Source organism: Amblyomma mixtum, chromosome 1 (genome assembly GCF_055824585.1).
Source record: "Amblyomma mixtum isolate Tamu chromosome 1, ASM5582458v1, whole genome shotgun sequence".
Taxonomy (NCBI): Eukaryota; Metazoa; Arthropoda; class Arachnida; order Ixodida; family Ixodidae; genus Amblyomma; species Amblyomma mixtum.
In genome coordinates this window covers 196668907-196690294 of record NC_143012.1, presented here as the reverse complement: position 1 = coordinate 196690294, position 21388 = coordinate 196668907, and the positions used below count along the sequence as shown (strand labels likewise).

At 50.0% G+C, this 21388-nt stretch overlaps 1 protein-coding gene and 1 non-coding gene across 2 annotated transcripts; both read left to right on the top strand.

Moving 5' to 3' along the window:
• Positions 1 to 2910: 2910 nt before the first annotated feature.
• On the top strand, positions 2911 to 4990 carry LOC149370498 (uncharacterized). Its single transcript, XM_089561724.1, has one exon. It carries the CDS (start codon positions 3128 to 3130, stop codon positions 4988 to 4990), a length of 1863 nt encoding a protein of 620 aa, XP_089417850.1. The 5' UTR covers positions 2911 to 3127.
• A 15464-nt stretch (positions 4991 to 20454) lies between these two features.
• On the top strand, positions 20455 to 20526 carry TRNAT-CGU (transfer RNA threonine (anticodon CGU)). Its single transcript has one exon. It is a non-coding gene; the product is annotated as a tRNA-Thr (tRNA).
• Positions 20527 to 21388: the final 862 nt, after the last annotated feature.

Genomic DNA, 21388 nt, shown 5'->3' with positions numbered 1-21388 from the left:
GTGGCGCATAACAAAGCGACGCGGTGAAACTGGCGATAATTTGCACATGCCCGCAAAGTGCGTGTCGTTTGCAGCCTATTTTACCGCCCCGCTTGTCACAGAGTGCTCGGTTTGTTCAACCCACGTATTTCAGGGCAGCCGCTCACCATAATTACTGAGAGACCGAGGCGGCCTGCTTCTTCATTAGTGCCTGGCGGTACAACACGCACAACTTAAGCTCCGCCCGTTGTTTCCTTTACTATCTCCAAGCATCCTCTGCATGTCTCAGTTGCCCAGAGCCTTATGCGAACCTTAAACATTTATTTCTCTCCTGTCCCATTGCAATAACCGATACTCCTCGACCACAAATTGGCGGCCCTTGCTAGCCTTGGACCAGTTGACTGACTTGTTGGCCTTGGTGCAGTGTATCCTCGACGTTTAATGCTGCTTCGTAATAAAGTTGTTTCTCTTTCTCGTGCAGTATCACACTATACTAATCAACAGTGCCATATTTTGTTCTTTCGGGCGACTCTAAGCTCTCCTCAGTACCTTGGCCTGACTTATCATTTGTATTGTTTAAAAATAACTGACAAAGACTTTGTCCACTCACGTTCTACGTTTCAGATATCGCTACTATACCCACAAAGCCCATGCACGTGATGACCACTAATAACACACCAACGTGTTATACCCCTGCCAGTCGCTCAAAAAATATTGGCAGTGGCTTACCTGTGGTTAAGCCTGGATATACAAGCGAAACGGTTCAGTTGCGCTTGGTTTGACGCCATGGCTGTCGCAGTTCGCGCACAATGCACTGGGAGCACCAACTCTTCTGGCTCGGAGACTAACCAGCCGCTGCTGCGATTCAGGGAAATATTAACACATTATAGCGACAACCACCGCCTTTTCCCGGCCCCTGCAAAGGGGCTGAGTAAGACGGAGGAGCGAACTTTAAGGCGCCTGCAGACAGGTACTCTACTCTGTCCTGCAATCATAAAACATTGCGATCCTAACACGGATGGGCGATGCCCACACTGTGGGGAGACCTGTGATATCTTCCACATGGTGTGGGCATGTACTCAAAATCCCCACCTTCCCCCTTCCCCTACCCCTACCAGAGAGGCATGGGAGACTGCCCTCCTCAACTGCTCCTCGCTTGAGTCCCAAAGGGCTCTGGTGAAACGGGCGAGAGACGGGGCCTCGTCATGCGGTGTCCCGGACTAGGGACGCCGACCATGTAGCGGGGCCACTCTGTGGCTCCCAAACTCTTTTTCACAATATAAAAGTTTTCACCACCACCACCACGATAACGGTGGAGGCTTTCGGCCGTCCACACACTGCCTGTAGGAGGCGGAGGAGGAGACGCGCGTGTATTGAATACGGTGCTGTCTTGGAAGGCTGCTTTAGAGACATGTACTGTGGTGTCCATTCCTTTCGGGTGTACACCATGATATGAGAGACAGGCATTTCCTTTCCTTAAAAACAATTTTCATTTCATTTCATTTTCCTTAAGGCCCTTACGGCGCGGTTCGGGTATCCACCGATATATGAGAGAGACAGGCGTTGTTTCCTTTCTTTAAAACCAACTTTCTTTGAATTTTCCTTCCCTTACGGAGCGGTTCGGGTGTCCACCGAGATAATGAGTGTTTCCTGGCGCACTGATTGTCTTTTATATTTTTTTTTATTAGTGATATTTTAATTCTTTCATTTCTTTCTCACCCGCTGCGGTGGATCAGTGGTAAGGCGCTCGTCTACCGAGCCGGAGTACCCGGGTTCGACCCCGACCGCGGCGGCCGCGTTTCGATGGAGGCGAAACGCAAAAGGCGCCGGTGTGCTCTGCGATGTCAGTGCACGTTAAAGATCCCCGTGTGGTCGAAATTACTCCGGAGACCTCCACTACGGCACCTCTTTCTCTCTTTCTTCTTTCACTCCCACCTTCCTCTCTTCCCCTTACGGCGCGGTTCAGGTGTCCGCCGAGATATGTGAGACAGATACGGCCCCGAGCCGGACGCCGTATGGGTGGACGCTGCCTGCACCAACGTTTATGTTGGCCTGCACGGGTGATGAAGCGACAGCAGCTGCGGTGGACTCCTCTTCATCTACCCTCCTCACACTACCTCTCCCTCCAGACACGTCCCCAGAGGCTGCAGAGGAAGCCGCCATTGCACTTGCTATAACCCGCACGGAAGCCCGGTATATTTCAACTGACTCTAAAACTGCGATTCTAAATTTTGCTCGAGGCCGAGTTCATGTCCCTGCTTTTGACATACTGGACTCGCCCGATGCATCCCCGCCCCGCCAAGTGGAGCTGATATGGGTGCCTGCGCACTCCGGGAATCCCGGAAACGAGGCCGCCAACCTTTTAGCCCGAGGTTCTTTAAACCGGGCTCAGGTGACCTCGGATCGGGGATTCACGAAGGATCGCATGCACTCATTCAGTGAGCTGACCCAGGCATACAGAGCCTCTCGCCAGCTCTACCCCCCGCCCCACCCCTCCCTAGATAACAGACACGCAACACTCTGGTGCAGATTACAAACACATACTCTCCCCTCGCCCCTTACCCTAACCCACTATCATCTCTCCTTCCCCACTCCTGCTTGCGCCCTATGCCCAGAACCCTTCGCTTCTTCCCTCCACATCCTTTCCCTCTGCCCGGCGGACCCTCCCCCGCGGGACCTAGAGAACCTCAAGACCTGGGAGGACTGGGAGACCCTGCTGCGCTCGGAGGACCCGGCCGTTCAGACCATCGCCACCGGCCGTGCTGCCAGTGTTATGGACCTCAGGAACATAAACATTTGAGTGCAGTGGGGTCGTGCGGGGACCCTGGGGCGTGCCCCGAATTCCTGTTAAAGTTTTTTTTTTCTCTCTCTCTCGGAACGCTGCGTTCGCCGAAGAGTGCGGACGTGCCTCACATGCGCTCCGTGATTTTGGGGTCATTTGACCCGGTTAATCCCATCGGACTACCGAAATTTTGGTCGGAATCGACGTCGGAAGTGAAGAGGACCACGAGGATACCAATTTCAAGCCGGTGGGTCTATTTTTTCGGATTTTATCGGCATTTGAAGTTCCCACGTGGTCGGCAAGGCGTTAAGTACGGGGCTCCGCGGCCTTCCCGGCTTCGGCCCGCGGTGAAGACGCATCGGAGCGATGTCCCGAACGAGAAATCCGAGCTACGACCAACCCGTGACCTTAGGACCGACAAGATTTTCGGCTGAATCCCAGGAAAACATGGAAGAAGACTTCCACGACACCATCGAAGTGGCCCACATGCAGCAAGACCGAGACGGCCTCGCTGCAGCAGGGATCCAAGCCCCGGGAAGCAGCACCTCACCGATCCAACGCTCACAAGTAAGCGGAATCGACAGAGAAAAAGAAGACGACTGGATAGTCGCCATGTCGAAGAAACAAAGGAAACGCCAAGATGGCGGCGGCAAGCAGCAAGTTTTGGAGGGAAACGGCCTAGATTGCGCGCCTTCTTCAGGGGCGACGAAGAACGCAGCTGGCGCGCCAGCTGCGGCGGAGAAGAAGGAGAGGGAGGGAGCGCCGAGGCGACGCCTGCCTCCGCTCCCCAGAGACGACTTTAAAATCGTCCTCCGGCCGAGAGGACTCGCAGTCAGAGACTTGCACCAACACCACGTGGCGCGGGCGGTAGTCGCGGCTACCGAGCGGGGATGTAAGGAAGAAGACCTGATCATCCGGCTGCGCAATGGATCAAACATCATAACTGTGAGCACCAGCAACGAAGAAGCGGCCAAGAAGATTATGCGCATCAAGCAGCTGAGCTTCGGAGGCAAGAACTACGCCGTAAACGCACACGTGGCGGCGCCGGAAGGCACGCTACGTGGGGTGATCCACGGAGCGGATCCGGAGACTTCGCCCGAGGAACTCAAGGCAAGCCTCAGAGTTCGCACGCAAGGCGTGAAGATCCTAACAGCCAGAATGCTCGGGAGATCCAGCACGGCCATCATCACCTTCGACGGCCCCACCCTCCCGAAGCAAGTTCTCTACCACAGCGGAGAATTTTGGTGCTACCCGTACCGGCCCACGAGGCAGGTATGCTACACCTGCGGCCAACAGGGGCACCGAATGGACGTCTGCCCGAATCCGGAGACTAGGGCCTGCAGACAGTGCGGACTCCAGAACCCGGCGGCAGACCACCAATGCACACCCAAATGCCTGCTGTGTGGCGGCGACCACGTGGCGGGCACGAGAGACTGCAAACAGCGACTCAAGTCGGCGAGCGAGCTGCGGTGGGGCCCCCTGCAGCAGCAACGCCGTAGCCGGGGCCGCAGCCGGGGAAGAAAACCAAGATGGTTCCGTGACGAGAGTCAGGAGTCGGGCCGGAGCAGCCGCGGGGGCAGCCGGAACCGGAGCCAGAGCCGGGGATCCGAAAGGGACGAGTCCTTCCCACCCTTGGGCGGCAACGGCAAGCAACAGCAGAAGCAGACGCAAGGGCAGCAACAGCAAAAGAAGAAGAGCGGCGGCGTTAAGGTGAGCTGGGGAGACGGCCCTCCCAAATCACTCTTTGCTCCGCACTCGAACACAAACAACACACAAACCGCACGCGAGAAACAGCTAGCGGAGGAAAATAAGACACTTAAACGTGAACTTGAGCAGCTTAGGAAGCAGCTAAGCGAGGTAATCAGAGAACTACGTGAATCGAGGACAGGCTATGCACCGCCTAGGACTCAGACCCCACCGCCTAGGGCGATGGAGACGGGGCAACAACACCACGAGGGAGGGACCTCCAACGATGAGCTTAAAACCTTCATGATGAACATGCAGAGGCAGATGCAAGAGCAGATGCAGCAGTTAAAAAGCGAAATGCAGCAGGGACAACAAAAGTTTGCCCTGTTAGAACAGAATGTCAGGACGCACATCAAGAGCCAAAACACACAGAGAATAACCAATGATGCTAGAGACAGACTACTTAACGAACGCAGGTTCGGCACAGAAACCCCCAACGCAAATAATTGTAACCCATCATGGCAGAACGCCTCCAACAATTAGAGCTGTGGCAGTGGAACTGCAGGGGGTACAGGCAAAAACAAGGCCTCCTGCAGCAATTCATCTATGCCAGAGGAACCCCACCAGACGTGATTATGCTACAGGAAACAAACTGCACCCCTACGCTTAGGGGCTACACGTGTCAGGAAAATGGCCGTACGGCAACTCTCATTAGCAAACAAGTAGTAGCCATAGCACATAACGAAATAGAGGACACCCGGATCGAACACGTGATCACGGAGATAATCCCCAAAAAGAAAGCGCGATCTAAAAGCACTTATATTATAAACCTATACAGCCCGCCCAGACAGAAAGATGGGGACTTTAATAGGCTCTTTACGGAGGCGAAAAAGTTAGCGGGGAACAACACCCTAGTAATAGCAGGTGATTTCAACGCCAAGAGCCCGAGGTGGGGCTACAATAAAGACGACAAGAAGGGACGTGGCATTTGCGCTGCAGCAGAACAGGCAGAGTGCGAATTGCTAACCGACGAACATCACCCAACTAGACAGGGGAACAGCGTCAGTCCAGACACGTGCCCTGACTTAACCTTCGTAAGGGGCGCCAGACAAGCAGAATGGGAGAACCTGCTCGAGAACCTTGGAAGCGACCACCACATAATAAGGATCAGCACAACCGCAAACAATATCAAGCGGAAAATAGGCAAGGTCCGCCTAACGGACTGGGACGCCTTCAGAGCACACTGCAAGCAGATCAAGGGCGACATTGTATCTGCGGAGGAGTGGAGCCAGCAACTCAGACAGATCCAAGAACTCTATACTAAAGAGGTGGATAGAACCGAACAAACTCCGGAGGTGGACAAGCGGCTCCTCAAGCTATGGGAGGCGAGACGCGGGCTCACCAAGCATTGGAAAAGACAGAAGTTCAATAGGAAGCTAAAGATTAAAATAGCCGAAATAACTAAACAAGCGGAGGAGTATGCAACGCAGCTGGCTAGGCAAGGATGGCAGCAATTCAGCAACGCGCTGAACGGCACCCTCAGCACGGCCAGGACGTGGCAGATCCTCAGGTCCCTCATGGACCCGAGCAAGAACAAATCAGAAAGCGGCAAATCGATTCAGAGGCTGGTGCACCAGTACACGGGCACGGACGAACAGCTACTCGAGGAAGTCCGGGTCAAATGCTACGGCAGAGACCAGGTCGAAAGCTACCAAGAAGAGTACCAGGGCGAAGAGAATCCAACCATGGATCGGCCCATAACGAGAGAGGAAGTCGTCGAGGCGATCAGGTCGGCAACAAAAAACACAGCAGCGGGGGCGGACAGAATCAAGAACTCGCTCATAAGAAACCTCAGCGATGGAGCCATAGATCAGCTCACAGCCTACTTCAACAAGCTCTGGCAAGAAGGAACAGTGCCGGCCGAGTGGAAACACGCGGTAGTGGTAATGATCCCGAAGCCAGGCAAGAAACTCCAGGTCGAGAACCACAGGCCGATCTCCCTCACGTCGTGCCTGGGCAAGATGTACGAGAAAGTAATCACAAAAAGGATCCAGTCGCACCTAGAGAAGAACCAACTGTACCCAGACAGCATGTACGGGTTCAGAGCCCACCTGTCTACGCAGGACGTACTACTCCAACTCAAGGAGGAAGTACTCGAGAAAATGCCGAGAAGTGGCGAAAACGTTGTCATGGCCCTCGACATAAAGGGAGCCTTCGACAACGTGAGCCACGCCGCCATCATGGAAGGCATCAACAACACCAACTGCGGGGGAAGAACCCACGACTACATCAGGGCCTTCCTGAGCGACAGAACAGCGACCGTGGGACTAGGCGAGCTGAGAAGCGACGTCTTCACCACGCCTTGCAAAGGAACACCCCAAGGCTCCGTGATATCGCCCGTCCTGTTCAATATGGCGATGATCGGGCTAGCAAGACGACTCAAGGAAATCCCGGGCATCCAACACGCGATATATGCCGACGACATCACGGTGTGGGTCACCCAAGGATCGTTAGGGGAGAAGCAAGACAGACTACAAGAAGCTGCGACCTGCGTAGAGACCTACGTCTGGGAGAGAGGCCTCAGATGTTCGACGGAGAAGTCGGAAATCATCAGGATCGGAAGAAATCCTACCAAAGCCTCGCTGGAAGTAGTTCTAGAGGGGCAACTGATCCAAGAACAGAACATGGTACGAATCCTAGGCATGTGGCTGCAGAGCAGCCGAAAATGCAGCCATACCATCAGCCTGTTGAGAAGAGCCGCGGAGCAGGTTGGCAGAATGATCAGTAGAGTCTCTCAGAGAAGGTACGGGATGAAAGAAGAAGATACCCTCAAACTCGTCAACAGCCTAATCGTTAGCAGAGTTATGTACTCCTTGCCCTACCACGCAACAACAAAGGCGGAGCGAGAGCAAGCCGACTGTATTCTCAGGAAGGCATACAAGATTGCTCTACACCTGCCCAAAAACGCATCAAACGAGAAGCTACTCCAACTCGGAATCAGCAATACCTTCGATGAGCTTGCCGAGGCTCAATTGGGGGCACAACTCATCAGACTCAGAGGCTCCTCTACGGGAAGGGCGCTCCTGAGAAGGTTGGGTCGGAACACGTGCGGACTCATAGACAGATACGCGGACGTACCGGACGACCTTAGAAAGACCTTTAATGTAGGACCCCTGCCTAAAAACATGGATCCTAACCTACACGAGGACAGACGAAAAGCAAGGGCCGAGCAGATAGAAAGGAGGCTAGGCCGATCAGAGAACACAGTCTATACGGACGCCTCCATGTACGTACATGCAGGGAAGCGCTTAGCCGCTACGGTGGTAGTTAATAGCACAGGAGACATGGCCACATGCGCCTCAGTGGAGGTCGTGGGCATAACGGAGGCCGAGGAAATTGCCGTCGCGCTGGCGGTAGCAGAAGGATATAGGAAAGGCCGATCCCTAAACATCTTAACAGACTCGAAAGACACGTGTAAAAACTATACGAAGGGCAGAATTAGCGGCATGGCCCTCAGGATAATCAGTGGGGCAGCAGCCTCTGCTGAGAAGACACCCATACAACACATAATCTGGGTCCCAGGCCACGCAGGCGTAGCGGGGAACGAAACAGCAGACAGCCTAGCTCGAGGGCTTACATACCGAGCAGGCATGTCAGATGTTCTGGAGCTTCAGCTACTAGCATGCGAGGGGGGATACACAGAGACATTACAACTATACAGAGGGACTAGATTCAAGTACCCACCACCACACAAAGCCCTCACGAGGGAGGAAGCAGTCGGCTGGCGTAGGCTACAAACAAACTCCTTCCCCAACTTGTACATCTATAACAAGATGTCACCAACACAATACAGAGCAAACTGCCCCTGGTGCGGCGACACACCCACACTATACCACATCAAATGGGAGTGCGAACGAAATAAAGCATTCCACCAACACGAATTCCCGAGTGCGGAGCAATGGGAGAGCCGGCTCACCAGCAGCGAGCTCGCGGCCCAAAGGGCCTTAGTGCGGCACGCTACTGATGCAGCGCGACTCAGTGGAGCCCTGGACTAGGGGCCCAACCTTGCTGAAGAGAAGCCTCAAGTCGCCGGCGCCACGAAAGACGACGGAGGCTTCGAATCCGCGAATCTCTTAAAAGATCTAAATAAAAGTTTTCTACTACTACTACATTCTCTCTCTCTCTCTCTGCGCCATTTCCTTTCCTCAAGAACCAATTTACCAATTCATTTCTTGCTTTATTTTCGTTTCTGTGCCTATTTTTATTTTTTTTTTATTACGGAGTCGGCGGCCACCTGCGCTGCGCGTGACTTCACTCGGTTTCGCGCATGAGCAAAATGTGGCTTTTACAGCATACCCGGCATACGCGAAACTCGGCTCCGACCCTCGTAGTAAAGCTTTTCGCTTCAATAAAGTGCACTTATGAAGAGTGTCACCAGATTGCCTCGATGGCCGGGGCCGCTTTCAGGGTGACGACACAGCTGTCGACGGCAACATGTTGGGTCCCATGCAATCGTCTGTTCTACTGGATTGAGCACAATGCACCTTTTCGAAGAAAAAACTGCCCCTACCGCGTGGAATTATGCGAGTTTGGCTTTCTGCCGAGACAGAGTGCTACTAGCGATTGCTGAAACAGTGAATCGGAGTTAGTTACGCTGAAGTGCATCATCTTTCCCAGCGAATAGGCCGAGAAACTCGACGCCTTGTGAAGAGTCGTTACATTCTCACTACGGGCATAGCATATTCCAGTGAAATCTGTTGACCCGCATACTGTTTATATCTATTACTTTTGCAGCTTGCTTATTGCAAGCTGTAGTTGCGTCTTAATCAAAGACAGCCAATCAGACAGCTTGTGAGTCATGAAGTCCACCACGGGAAGTCGCCGTTGACGGATTTTAGTAGCTATGAGGATGCGAAAGTAAATATATGCATTAAGCCTCCGCCCCCAGCAAAAAAAAAATTTCTTGAATGCAAGCGTTTCGCATGCCTTCTTTACCTAGCATACTTTCGCCGTCTCGCTCGAGGCTCCTTAATTAGTGTGAGGTGTGTAGCCCACCGTAAGTAACATCCTTGTCAGTTTTTAGAATTTTGAAAATTTCGAAAACGCGGTTATCCTCGGTGCTGTGGTCCAACAAATTTTGGCTATTTAGACGAGTTACGTGCACTAGAGAGGCTGCTTTGACTGCAAGCTTCTCTAAATCCCAAGTATTTTGGCGCGATGTAGCCAGAGTTTGTTGGGCCACAGCGCCGAGGGTAACCGCGTTTTCGAAATTCTAAAAACTGACAAAAATGTCACTTACCGTGGGCAGCACGCCTCTCAATAATTTAGGTCCCTAACAGTAATGGTTAAAAAGCTAACTATTCAGTATTAGTTAACCAGCCTGCTAGTCAGCCTGTCTTAACTGCATCCTTACGTACTGCACCACTGACAACTTTAGGCCGAATAAAGGGCTCTTCTAACTCAGAAAGCCTATTTTTTAAAATTGCGCAAAGTCTTAGGTGAAACATCATGTATATCTGCAAGTAAGACTGACACAAGCGCTTTGCCCACCGATCATGGGCTGCTTTCTACTTTCAGTTCTTACTGCGTGCTGCCCACTGCATGAGCGGCACGCAATAAGGGGGACTCAGTCTCTACGTCATTCGCGCTGCTGGCATACCCGAGAAACTTGGGGCCTTGTGAATGGTCCTTGCGTTCGAACAACAGATGCAGCATAAAACTACGGAATTCGGCGACCCTGATACCCGTAAATTACGAGCCTACGAAGCAAGAACAAATGACCGCAGTCCTTTTTAGGCAACTGGGGAACACAACAGAGTCCGTCATAACTTGTCGATTGCTGTCTAGCCGAAGCGACTGCATCGTCATAAAACACACACAGAAGTGTCAAGCGCACAAGTTAAGTGCACTTACGGGGATCGCGCTTAGGCATCCCGAGTGACACTTTGGGCTACGCGGAGCTAAATGGGAAAGCAAAGTACACTCGTAGTAAATAAATAAAATGGCGGCAACAAATGAGCGGACTTTCTGAAGAGGCCGATGGAAAAGAAAAAGGACTTATAATAATTGTTTGCTTAACGTGATAGCGCAAATAAAACCACGTTCAACAGTTTTTAACGATGAAAAAACAGAAATAGAAGAAAGGCCAAGACCAGCCAAGACTATCCATAATTGCGGCAACAAACAAGATGGCGGCGGGCAGCGACGTTGCATCTGATCTCGTACCTTTGTTTCGTTGGCTCGCTTGTAGCTATAACGAAGGAATTTTTTCTAAGAACAGTGTTATAGCATGTAAAATAAATTTGTAAGTACATTTTTATGCACTATACATATTGTGCCTTTGAAGTCGCTGCTGGCGAGGCCGCGCGCTCAGCCCTCAAAGTGTGTTCTGTGAACGCACTCCGACATGAGTGAGCACTTCGGCGAGTGCACTTATGTTGTGCCGTTTAGCTGCTCTAGAGCGCACTTTTAGAAAGTGACAGTCTTCGTAAGTGCACTTTATTTTCAGCGCTTGACAGGGGTACTACTGCCACGAGCGACACAACTGCAAAGAAACCACGCCGCACGCTTAGAGCGCACTGCGCGACCAGTGCGTGGGACCAAACGTGCTGCTGCGAGGAGGTAAGGGCGGCGCGGAGGGGGGGGGGGGGGGTACAAAGGGTGTCCCCACCATGAGAGCGGAGGCGAGCGGGCATCCAGGCACCCTAAGCGCCCATTGCTCGGTCTAAGCACAAAATTACTAAAAGGGGGCGAAAGGTTATCCCGTTTGGGGACCAACTGACTTGCCACAACCATTACTCCTTTCCGGGATCAACTACAAAGCGACCAACTGTTGGTCCCCTAGGAAAGGGGCGCGACAGTTAGTCTCTGAAAGAAGAAAAGAAAAAAAAGAAAAGAAAGAAGAAGAGAAGAAAAAATGCGAACGAGGAGCGACTCCCAGCGGAATTTAGAGTGCGATAGCCTGGGCGGAAAGACTTTGTACATACAACAAGATAGAAAACAGACATAAACACACATTAGAAACACCTGGATTCGAACTCAACCATTGGAGTGGGAACCCAGCACGGATGTGACCAGGCCACCACATTTTTTTTTCTTTATTGCATGAATGAATACATCAGTAAAATATCGTAGTTGTCATGCCCCTTGGCAGACAACCGTGTCTAATGGACTTTCATTAACACAAGTTGGTCCATCAGACTCAATACATCCTCCGCGTAATCTTGTTGCTTCAAGACTTCTCTCAATTTGTACACATGTTCCACAAAATAATCACATACCGATCGTGCATCCAAGTCACAATGTCTAACAGCCATTCCACTCCTCCAAATGCTGTGAATGCCCAATAACATAATCTGGTCATACTGTAAAACATCACTTTCAGTGCTCAGGTACCGAATTCCGCGCGGTGTCAATGGAAAGTCCTTTTTTAGGGTTCTTTGCAAAACATCCCAGTAGAACACTGTATCCCAACAATCCAGGAACACATGTTCTACCGTCTCCGGTTTTCTACACAGGAGACAGTTCGAGCCCCAAGGAACAAAAAGGCCCTTTTCCTCTAGTCATGTTTTTACTGGTAGGGCTCCGGTGTGCAATTTGAAAAAGAATGTTTTGACGCCAGGTGCAACAGTCATCTTTTTAACTCGCCTGAGAACGTCTTTCCCAGGGCCTTCACAGTATAAGGTTCTGTGCAGTGGCGCTGGAAATAACTGTTTAATAAGATCCTTGTATAATCGCTTCGGCGTTACATTCGCTAAATACTCTAGAGAGAACCGCACTTGCAAAAACCTGAACGACCAGAGAACCTCTCGCAGGAAGCGAGACACTGTGTACCGCCGAGCATTGCACGAAGAGACAATGAATTCTGGAAGTGCACTGGATAACATGATTTGTATGAATGTTCGTAGGAAGGCGTCATTTTGGTCTCGCAGGAAACAAAACCTTAAAACAACCTGCCGGACATAGAGATGCATTACAGTCCCCCGACCTTCACTCTCCGGAAGAGATTATCTCTGCGAATTCGTTCCCAATTAGACGCCCAAATGAAAACCGCAAAAACCTGATGGAACCTTTGGATATTTGTTCGTGCACAATATAATACTTGGAGTAAATACATGATTCTTGCCACAACAACGGTGTTACATACAGTTGCACGCGCGAAAATAGAAAAATTACGGCTCATCCATCCTTTGGTCCGGTCCCGCATTTCTTCCGCTTTCTCATTCCAGTAATTGGTATTCTACCCATATTTGTCCAGCGGGACTCCCAAATAAACTCCGGGAGTTGTAGCCCATCGGACCCCGCAGAACGATTCTGGTTCCAAGTACCATTGCCCATGCCAGAGTCCGAGACATTTATCTATATTAACAGTGCTACCAGTTTGTCTGCAAAACCTTTCGGTTACTTGTAACGCTTCTACAATACTTTTGCGGGCTTCACAAAAGAGGGCCACATCATCTGCATATGCCAGTATTCTCACCTCACACGCTCCCAACCTAAACCCTCGGATGCGCTCGCTCGCAGTTATCATCCTACAAAAAGGCTCCAAATAAATTGCAAAAAGTAAAGGGGACAGTGGACATCCTTGTCGAACAGATGCCCTCACATCAATTCTTTCAGATAACATTTTGTTTACCATAAGACGTGTCGAGCAACATGCATAAGCCATTTTTACCCCTTTGAGAACAACCGAGCCAATACCAATATGTTCCAACAAACAATAGAGTATTTCATGAGACACCCGATCAAATGCTTTTTCAAAGTCAATTTGAACCATAGCGACTTTCTTATTTAAAGCATCGCAGCACTCGAGCACGATGCGTGCAACATGAATATTTTTAAATATGCTTCTTGTTTTTATTCCACACGTTTGGTGAGGTCCTACAATATCCTTTATGACGTATTGCAATCTCTTGGCGAACACTTTCATCAGAATTTTATAATCAACGTTTGTTAACGTGATCGGTCTATAGCTTGTTACTTTTACCAGCTTGGCAGGGTCATCTGTCTTAGGAATTAAGACCGTATGAGCATTGCTAAACGAAGGTGGCAGCCTACCAACTTCAAAACACTCTTTGCAAAGCTTATAGAGCATAGTGGCAAGGTCACATTTAAAGCTCTTATAAAAGGCCGCAGTCAAACCGTCAGGTCCCGGCGACTTTCCGGCATTCAATTCATCAATTGCTGTCTCTATTTCCTTAATACTTATTTCGTTCTCTAGTTCTTCAGTAATCTCATTGCCTAATATTGGCATAAGTGGCAAAAAGTTTTCCCGGAACCCTTCTTCACTTGGTGCTGTGCGTGCAAACAGCTCACGGTACTGTTCCACGAATGCACTCAAAATTCCACTTTGTTCACTGAGTATTTGTCCTTTGTATTCGATAACTGATATCTCGTTTGACCGCGCGTATCGCTTTTCATCTGAAAGCGCGCGTTTCTTTGGCATTTCACCAGTAAGCCATTTTTCCGTGCGTGCTCTTATCGCTGCCCCTCTGTACTTCTGAGCATCTAAAGCTTCTAGCCTAACTTTGACGCCTTTTAGGTCATGCATGAACATGCCCGGCGTTTTTTTCCTCTTCGCACCCTAAATTCATCAAAAGTCAACGCAGTTGCTTTTCTTCTTTTCTTTCCTCATATTTTCTTATGGTTGAACGCTCAATGGCATAGATTTTCACCTCCGGCTTAAAGCGTTCCCAAGATTCAATGCATCCTGTTTCACTATTATTAAACATATCCATGATTTCCTTAACTTTTCTTAAAAATATGTAGTCTTCTATAAGCCTTGAGTTTAGTTTCCACATATCCCAGTTCATTTTTGCTTTACGCTGCTTCCTTCCTCCCAAAGTTACCGTAACCAGGCAGTGGTCACTAAATGACACTTGCTTCACTTCATACTGCTCACAAGAAGGTGAAAACTCCGGCGACACATATATTCTGTCCAGTCGTGCGTGGCTGCTACCTTGAAAATGCGTAAAATGCACGTGATTCTGACTCTTCGCCAGACCTATTACATCCTCCAAGCTGCACTCGTTGAGGACACTCTTCAAGAAATCAACACTCGGGTCTTTTACATCCTTTACATTTGAACGATCTTTAGGGTCCAAAACGCAATTGAAGTCTCCCGATAGTATGAGCACTCGACTGCAATCAAGGAACGAGGCTAACTGTTAAAAAAAACCGCGCCGTTCCTTTTGTATCGTGGGAGCATACAGGACAACAACCCTCACCGCGAATGTTTCATATGTGAAGTCACACACGATAAACCGCCCCCTTGCACAAGTTATTATTTGTTCCTCTACTATGCCTATGTTTTTCCTCAGGAAAAGACAGCATACCGCCGACAAACCAGCCGCATGGCTTACGCAAACATTGAAATGCGAACGAAAACCAAACACCATGTTATCTGTTTGCTGCTCATCCTCAACTTTTGTTTCTTGAATAGCCGCGACATCTAGATCTAACTCCCCGAACAGTCGGTTCAACTGCACTTGCTTACGCTTCGAGGCAAGCCCTGGTACGTTCAGAGTGCCAACTTTTATCGGTTTCTTCAAATAAGCCATAGCGTGCACACAGCAAACAAACAACAGTGACTGAAGCTCACTGCTTCGGCCTCTCGTCGCGAGGTAGCGACGAGGACCGCGACAAGGCTGACCTGCCTTTCTTGGCTCCCTCCCCTCTCCAATGCCTTTCTAGCCGACGTAGTTCTCGTTCCGTAGCCGGTGCCTTTTCGTCGTCACGAGGTCGCTTAATGGAAGCGACTGTCGCATCCATCGGCGCCTCGGAGTCGTGGTCGCCTGAAGTGCTCTCCCTCGTTGGCTCTTCTGGCGCCGCAGCAGCATCCGCCTTCTTGCCAGTCGTTTCTGCAGCGGGGTCACCTTGTGACTTCTCGTCGACAGCGGGCAGCTCCGGCTGCTGGGAAGCAGGGCCGTCGCTGAGTCCTGAAGGGGGCGGGGCTCCGGCGTTCTCCAGTTCCTCCTGGTCCATAAGCAGCTCGCTGCCGTCGTCTTGCGGCGGAGCAGTACCCGTGGTCACACGCGCATACGTGCGAACGCATCCTTCCCGTTCGTGTCCGAAGGCGTGACACAAACTGCATCTTGGCGTGCGGCAGTCGCGTCGAATATGTCCCGTCCTCTTGCACCGTAGGCATATTGGTGGACGGCCAGGCACCACCACTAACACTTGTCCTCCGTAGAACTTGAGCATGTGGGGCAAATCATCGATAGAGAGCCCCTCCTTCAGAACCATACGCACCAGACGGGTTGTCGATTCGACGTCTTCGAAACCGGGACTGTTCCACTGCTCGCGGTTAACGTCTGTCACCTCTCCAAATTCTTCAAAAGCCTTCTGCACAGAATCATTCGACACGTAGAAGGGCACCCAGTGCACCCTGAAGGCCAACTCACGTTTGTTGGGGTCTATGACCGCACAATAGCGTTTTTTCACTTCAAGTGCACCTTCTGTCAGCAGTCGTTCCTTCGCTTCCGCAGTTTTCAGCTTCAACATCCACACATGCGACATTTGAAAGGCCCCGATGCCAGCCACGAAAGGTAGAACACCGGCAGTTTCCTAAGGCTCACGAAAATCCTGTATGCGATAAGGCCGCCCGGCAATATCGCAGTGAAGGAAAACCGCTGTCTTCATTGCGTCTCCCGAAGGCAGCGTAGGCAAAACTAAGCGATAGCCCACTAGTGGGCGTCGCTCACCGAAACCTCGGCCAGACATGACCGATAACGAAGCGCGCTCAGGGCTTCCCATCACACGACCGTCTCCCACGGAAGCCGGAAGTGGAATCACTGACCAGGCCACCACAGCACATGGTTCGGACCGGAAAATAAACGAGTGGAAAATAAATACGAAGCACACACATTGCTTGCCTTTAACGCTCGCAGTTTAATGAAACGAATTGCTGTTCCAAGCAAAGTATGGTGATGTTGTTTTCTTATGATTTTGCAACAAGCTAAGGTAAGACGAAGTATGCGCACAGCGGTTTGAATCGCGTTTTTGGACAAAAAAGAAGTGTCGAACCGTGCATACATCCAGCTGGTACTTGACAGCCACAAATCCTTGATTTCTTTTCGTCTTTTTATTTTCGGATAAGGTTGTTTTAGTGTAGCAACTGGCAGCTGCACAGCACATCAAGGCCAGTTGAAAACAAACTCAGAAGACCGTGGATAACTTCATTCTTATTTTTTTTTACTTGCGGGCAGCGGTGGTCGGGAATAGAACATTTGCTGCTAACCGTTTCGCGAAGTGTCGCCGGTACTTACACAGCACCAGATAAGATGGTAAACAAACGGCAAAGAAATGAAGCTGCTTATACTCGCTTAACGATAACACTTTCAACTACCATTCGGTACGTATTGAAGCTCGTAGTACTTGTTTATGCACTTTCTCAGCTGCCAGTCGCTTCGGTTCCACAAAGCCTTATTCTCACGCTAATATCCGCTTCGGCACGGACAGTGGCGGTGCTGTCACTAGCGCTATGATGGCTCATTCACACTTGGGCATTCGGCGACGAGAGCGAGCGAAAACCGCCGCCGCCGCCGAAATGCTGCTTCATTCACGCTTCCCGGCCACCAAGTCGTCGCTCGTGACATACACAGATATGGTTAGAAAATACTATAAAACGACACTGTCGACATACCATCCTAGTATGCAAGCTTGCAGGCCAGGGCCATGTTACCACCGGCCGACCTCTCCACCTTTCCCTCATTAAAATTCCTTTCTCTCTCTCTCCCTTCGCTAAACGCGGGTATGTTGCGGGACTTTATTTACTCCATATCTCACAACCCCTCTATTAGTTCAGCGCCCGGTCACTGTGGTCAAGCGTGTGCAGATACGTAATGATAAGCGCAGACTGGTAGCGCCATCTGGTCGTTAGGATGGCAAGCATTTTTGTTTAAGCCTAGCAGCGGCAGAATTGTAACACTAAACGAAAAATACAGCCAATTTATTGCTCACGCATTTTGTTGTAGGCGAGATGAGACGATGCGGAAGACCTGTGTCCCATTTATTTCCCGTGAATGCATTGAAAAGGCAGCAACAACGACGAAAACAGTCTGAAGCGAGAGGTCCTGCCTTGAAAGGCGCCGCCATGTTTGGGGAGCAACGACGAAGCAGGGGAGGAAATTCTGTCGTTGGTCCTTCAGTTAGTCCTTTTCAGGCCAAGGACTAAGCATTTGGTCCGTGAAGTGTGCACACGGCACGCACGTGGTCGCAGTTGCTGCTTTCACGCTGCTTAAGGGGACCTGCGGCTGCTATTGCTCCCTCGGTACTGATTTTGGTCAAGAGTGTAAAAGTGCATTCAAGTGCAATGAAACTGCGCTCGCCTACAAAACTTTCGTCAGACGTAAACTTGAATATGTTAATTTTGTCTGGGATCCCCATCAGACTAACCTAATTAATACGATTGAGCCAGTTCAGAATCGTGCCGCCAGGTTCATCTCATCTGACTACCCCTATCATACCAACATCTCAGGGCTGTAATCACGATTGCAGTTACGTATACGCTAGTCACCCGTCGTAACGCAGCACGTATCTGCTTATTTCACAAGTTCTTTCACAACATTCCAGAAGCAAACCGATTGATTCCACGTGCGCATCGCATTTCCCGCCATAACCACCCGAACGCTGTTTGCCCTGAACGTGCACATACCACAACATTCCAGCAATCGTTTCTGAAGTGGTCACCATCATAAATCATCGCTGAAGTGGCCACCATCATGAATCATCGACTGTTCAAGACCACTATCGAGGAAGCCTAGTCATCAATGCAATTTTTGCCCGTTTTGTACTAATGCGTAATATTTTTTGCCGTGTTATCCCCACCCCTCATGTAATGTTGAGGAACAATAAATAAACAAATAAATAAATAAATAAATCAATAAATAAACATAAGTGAACTAGCTGAAGAGCGCACTCAGGTCGGATTGAGTTCACAGAACACACTTTCAGGGTCGAGTACGAAGCCTCGATGGCAGTGATTGTTTGGCCATTAAATATAAAATATATCAAAATGCAAATACGAGTTGGTTTTACCTGTTAGATCCATTTTTTATTTGTTCAGTGGTTTTGTGATATCTTCCAGCAAAACAACACACCACAGTAACGCGCTGTAGTCCGCCATGTTGTTTGTTGTCCAAAATTTGGATCCCAAGAACTTGTCATGACTTGCTGCACTATTACTATAAAAGAAATTTATTGTAGTTGCGGCCCAAAATTAATTCATGTTCAATTTTGTGGACCATTGCTCTAAACAAGCGTAATTCATAAGCTTACGCTTACAGATTGCCATTCGGAAATATTTTGTTTCTGGCCAGTCGCCATATTCGCATCTATGAGCGCACTCTGCTTTTCCGTTCAGCAGCGCGTGACGTAAAGTGTACTCGAGATTCTGAAGCGCACTCCCCGTAAGCGCACTTTATTGAAGCGAAAAGCTTCACTACGAGGGTCGGAGCGGAGCTTCGCGTGAGCCGGTGCACAGATTTGCCAGTTCTGCGCATGCGCTAAACCGAGTGACGTCACACGCGGCGCAGGTGGCCGCAGCCGTCGGCGCCGACTCCGTGGCCTGACCTTTCGTCATAGCCGCGCGCTAGTGCGCATGTGCGCCGCTACCGCTGCGCGCGCTACTCCTCCTCGCCACCGTTTGACCTTTCGATGCAGCCGCGCGCTACTAGGCTATAAATGCGCTTGTCAGAGAATAGGTGCTCGCGCTCGCCATGGAAGGAGAAGCACCCAGACGTGGCCGCAGAGAATCTACCGATCCAGAAGTGCTAGCTTGGGAGCTGGCCGAAAAGCAGCGAAGAAATGAAAAGCGCAAAGCTAAACGTATGGCCGAAACGCCAGGAAACCGGGTGGAACGCCTCTCAACCCAAGCGTAACTGAAGCTTTTCGCTTGTATATCCAGGCTTAACCAGAGCATAGCCACTGCAAATTTTTTTTGCTCGCTTGACAGGGGCATTATTCTCTCTAATATATCTGCTTTTGAGTGATGACGCCGTCGTAGTGGCACAATTTCTAGCGACCTACTCAGTAAAAAAAAAAAGCTATCCTTGATGATGATTTGATTTTAATTGCACCGCACAGGTAGCTTGGACAAAGAACTCCATGGCTATTAAAACTTTGGTAGCGTGATGAGGGGTCAGAGAACCACTGCACCAAGCATTTCCAAGAAAATACGAGCACTAGGCCAAGGGAAAACTTGGACCCATTGCAGAGCCAGCTGAAGGCTGGGGCAGTGGACATCGAACCCTGCACCTAAAGCATACGAGGCGGATGCAACGTTGATCTTTTATGAAAAAAAGCCCAAAGTGCAGCTTTCTTCGAAAATTTTACCTGCAGCTATGAGCAAAGCCCAGTTGGAAGCTCTCTTTTAAAACAAAAAAAAAATCAAAGATTGTTGCGGTTGCAACGTTCTCCGCTCATTATAACGGGGCGAATGCAATCATTGTGATTTAAAGCAATTTTAATACTGAATAAATACAAAAATGAACACGAATGTTTGGCTTTGACAAAAGTTCTGAGATGAGCACTGCGAGGGATAATAGCTTCATGGCCGTTAACGAATACAGCAGTTGCCCAACGTAACTAAACACACATTATATATGCGCTGTCCTTCGTTCTTAGTGGCGGGCCGTGCCCGGCCCATTAAGTGAAGACACACCCGTCAAAGAAAAACTAGCAAAGGGGCCCGCGAAGGCCGTACTTGCGGAATAAAAGCTGGTCTTCGGGGAATCGGGTGAGTAGGGTGACTCGAAAATACGCGGGCCCCTCATTCCCCTTCCCTTGTTTGCTTAATTGCTTAGCGAGGGCCTCGGTTCTGGCAGCCTTGACGCCATAGGAAGCATAAGAGGGTTCTTACAGCTTCCACCCTCGCCGTTCGATGGCGTTCTACGTCACACCAGCGGTCCACGTCCGCCGCTTATGAACGTGGGTGGCGCTAATGAACACTCTCAAGGTTAGGTTATTTGTAAACATAAATACCCCCGAAAGCAGAAGCTTTGACAGCCGTCGCCGTAGCTCAGTGGTAGAGCACCGGACGCGTAATTCGGAGGTCGTGGGTTCGGATCCCACCGGCGACATGTGGTTGTTTTTTCTTCTGCTTTTCTAATCAATTAGCTTTAAGCGATAACATATTCAGTAATATTATAAATTGATCAACGCCACAAATAAATAAATTAATTAAGAAATCCCCTGTGCTCCTTGGTTTCTGTGGCTGTTGGCTTCTCTCTTTCCCTGAACAGGTGTAATTTAGTTCAGTTCCACATCATTTTATATATTTGATGCTGAGAGCAGTTAGTGGAGAAAATGGCTCAGAATGCCCGACAGGACCCACGGCCCTGTCAACGAAACATTAGGAAAGAACATCAAAACGAAAAATTCAGGGGGGCGCTTTGTTAACCTAAAGTGCGGTGAGGCAAAAGCCTGAAGCGCGATGATGCTGCTTGTGTTACTGATATGTCGTTAAAGGGAAGCTGAAGAGATTTTCGAATTCATTAAGATGCTCACGTATGGATGTGGGAACCTTAAAAATCATGCGGGTGAAATTTTTTTGCAGATTAATCACTTAGGAGCGACGTAATCGCCGTTTAAAATTGCGCGGTAGCTCCGCCCCCCGCTGTCCACCGAGCGCTGCTGATGACCCTGACGATGCGAGCCGAAACCGGAAACCGTGGGGTGGTGACGTAAACATTGGTGTTCCGTCGCCACGCAGCCTCCGCGACCGTGCTTGTTTCTGCGTGCGTGCCATCGTAAGCTGCTTCGATCTGCCGTGTGTTCCTGTATTTGTGCTTTTTTATGTTTGTGGTGACGTACAGAAACGTGGGCAGCATCGAGTGAAGCGGTGGACCATCATGCCGGCGTTCTGCGCAGCCTTCGGCTGTACTAACACCAGCGGCCGCGACGATGTGGTCTTTCATAATTTCCCGCAAAATAAGAAGCTTT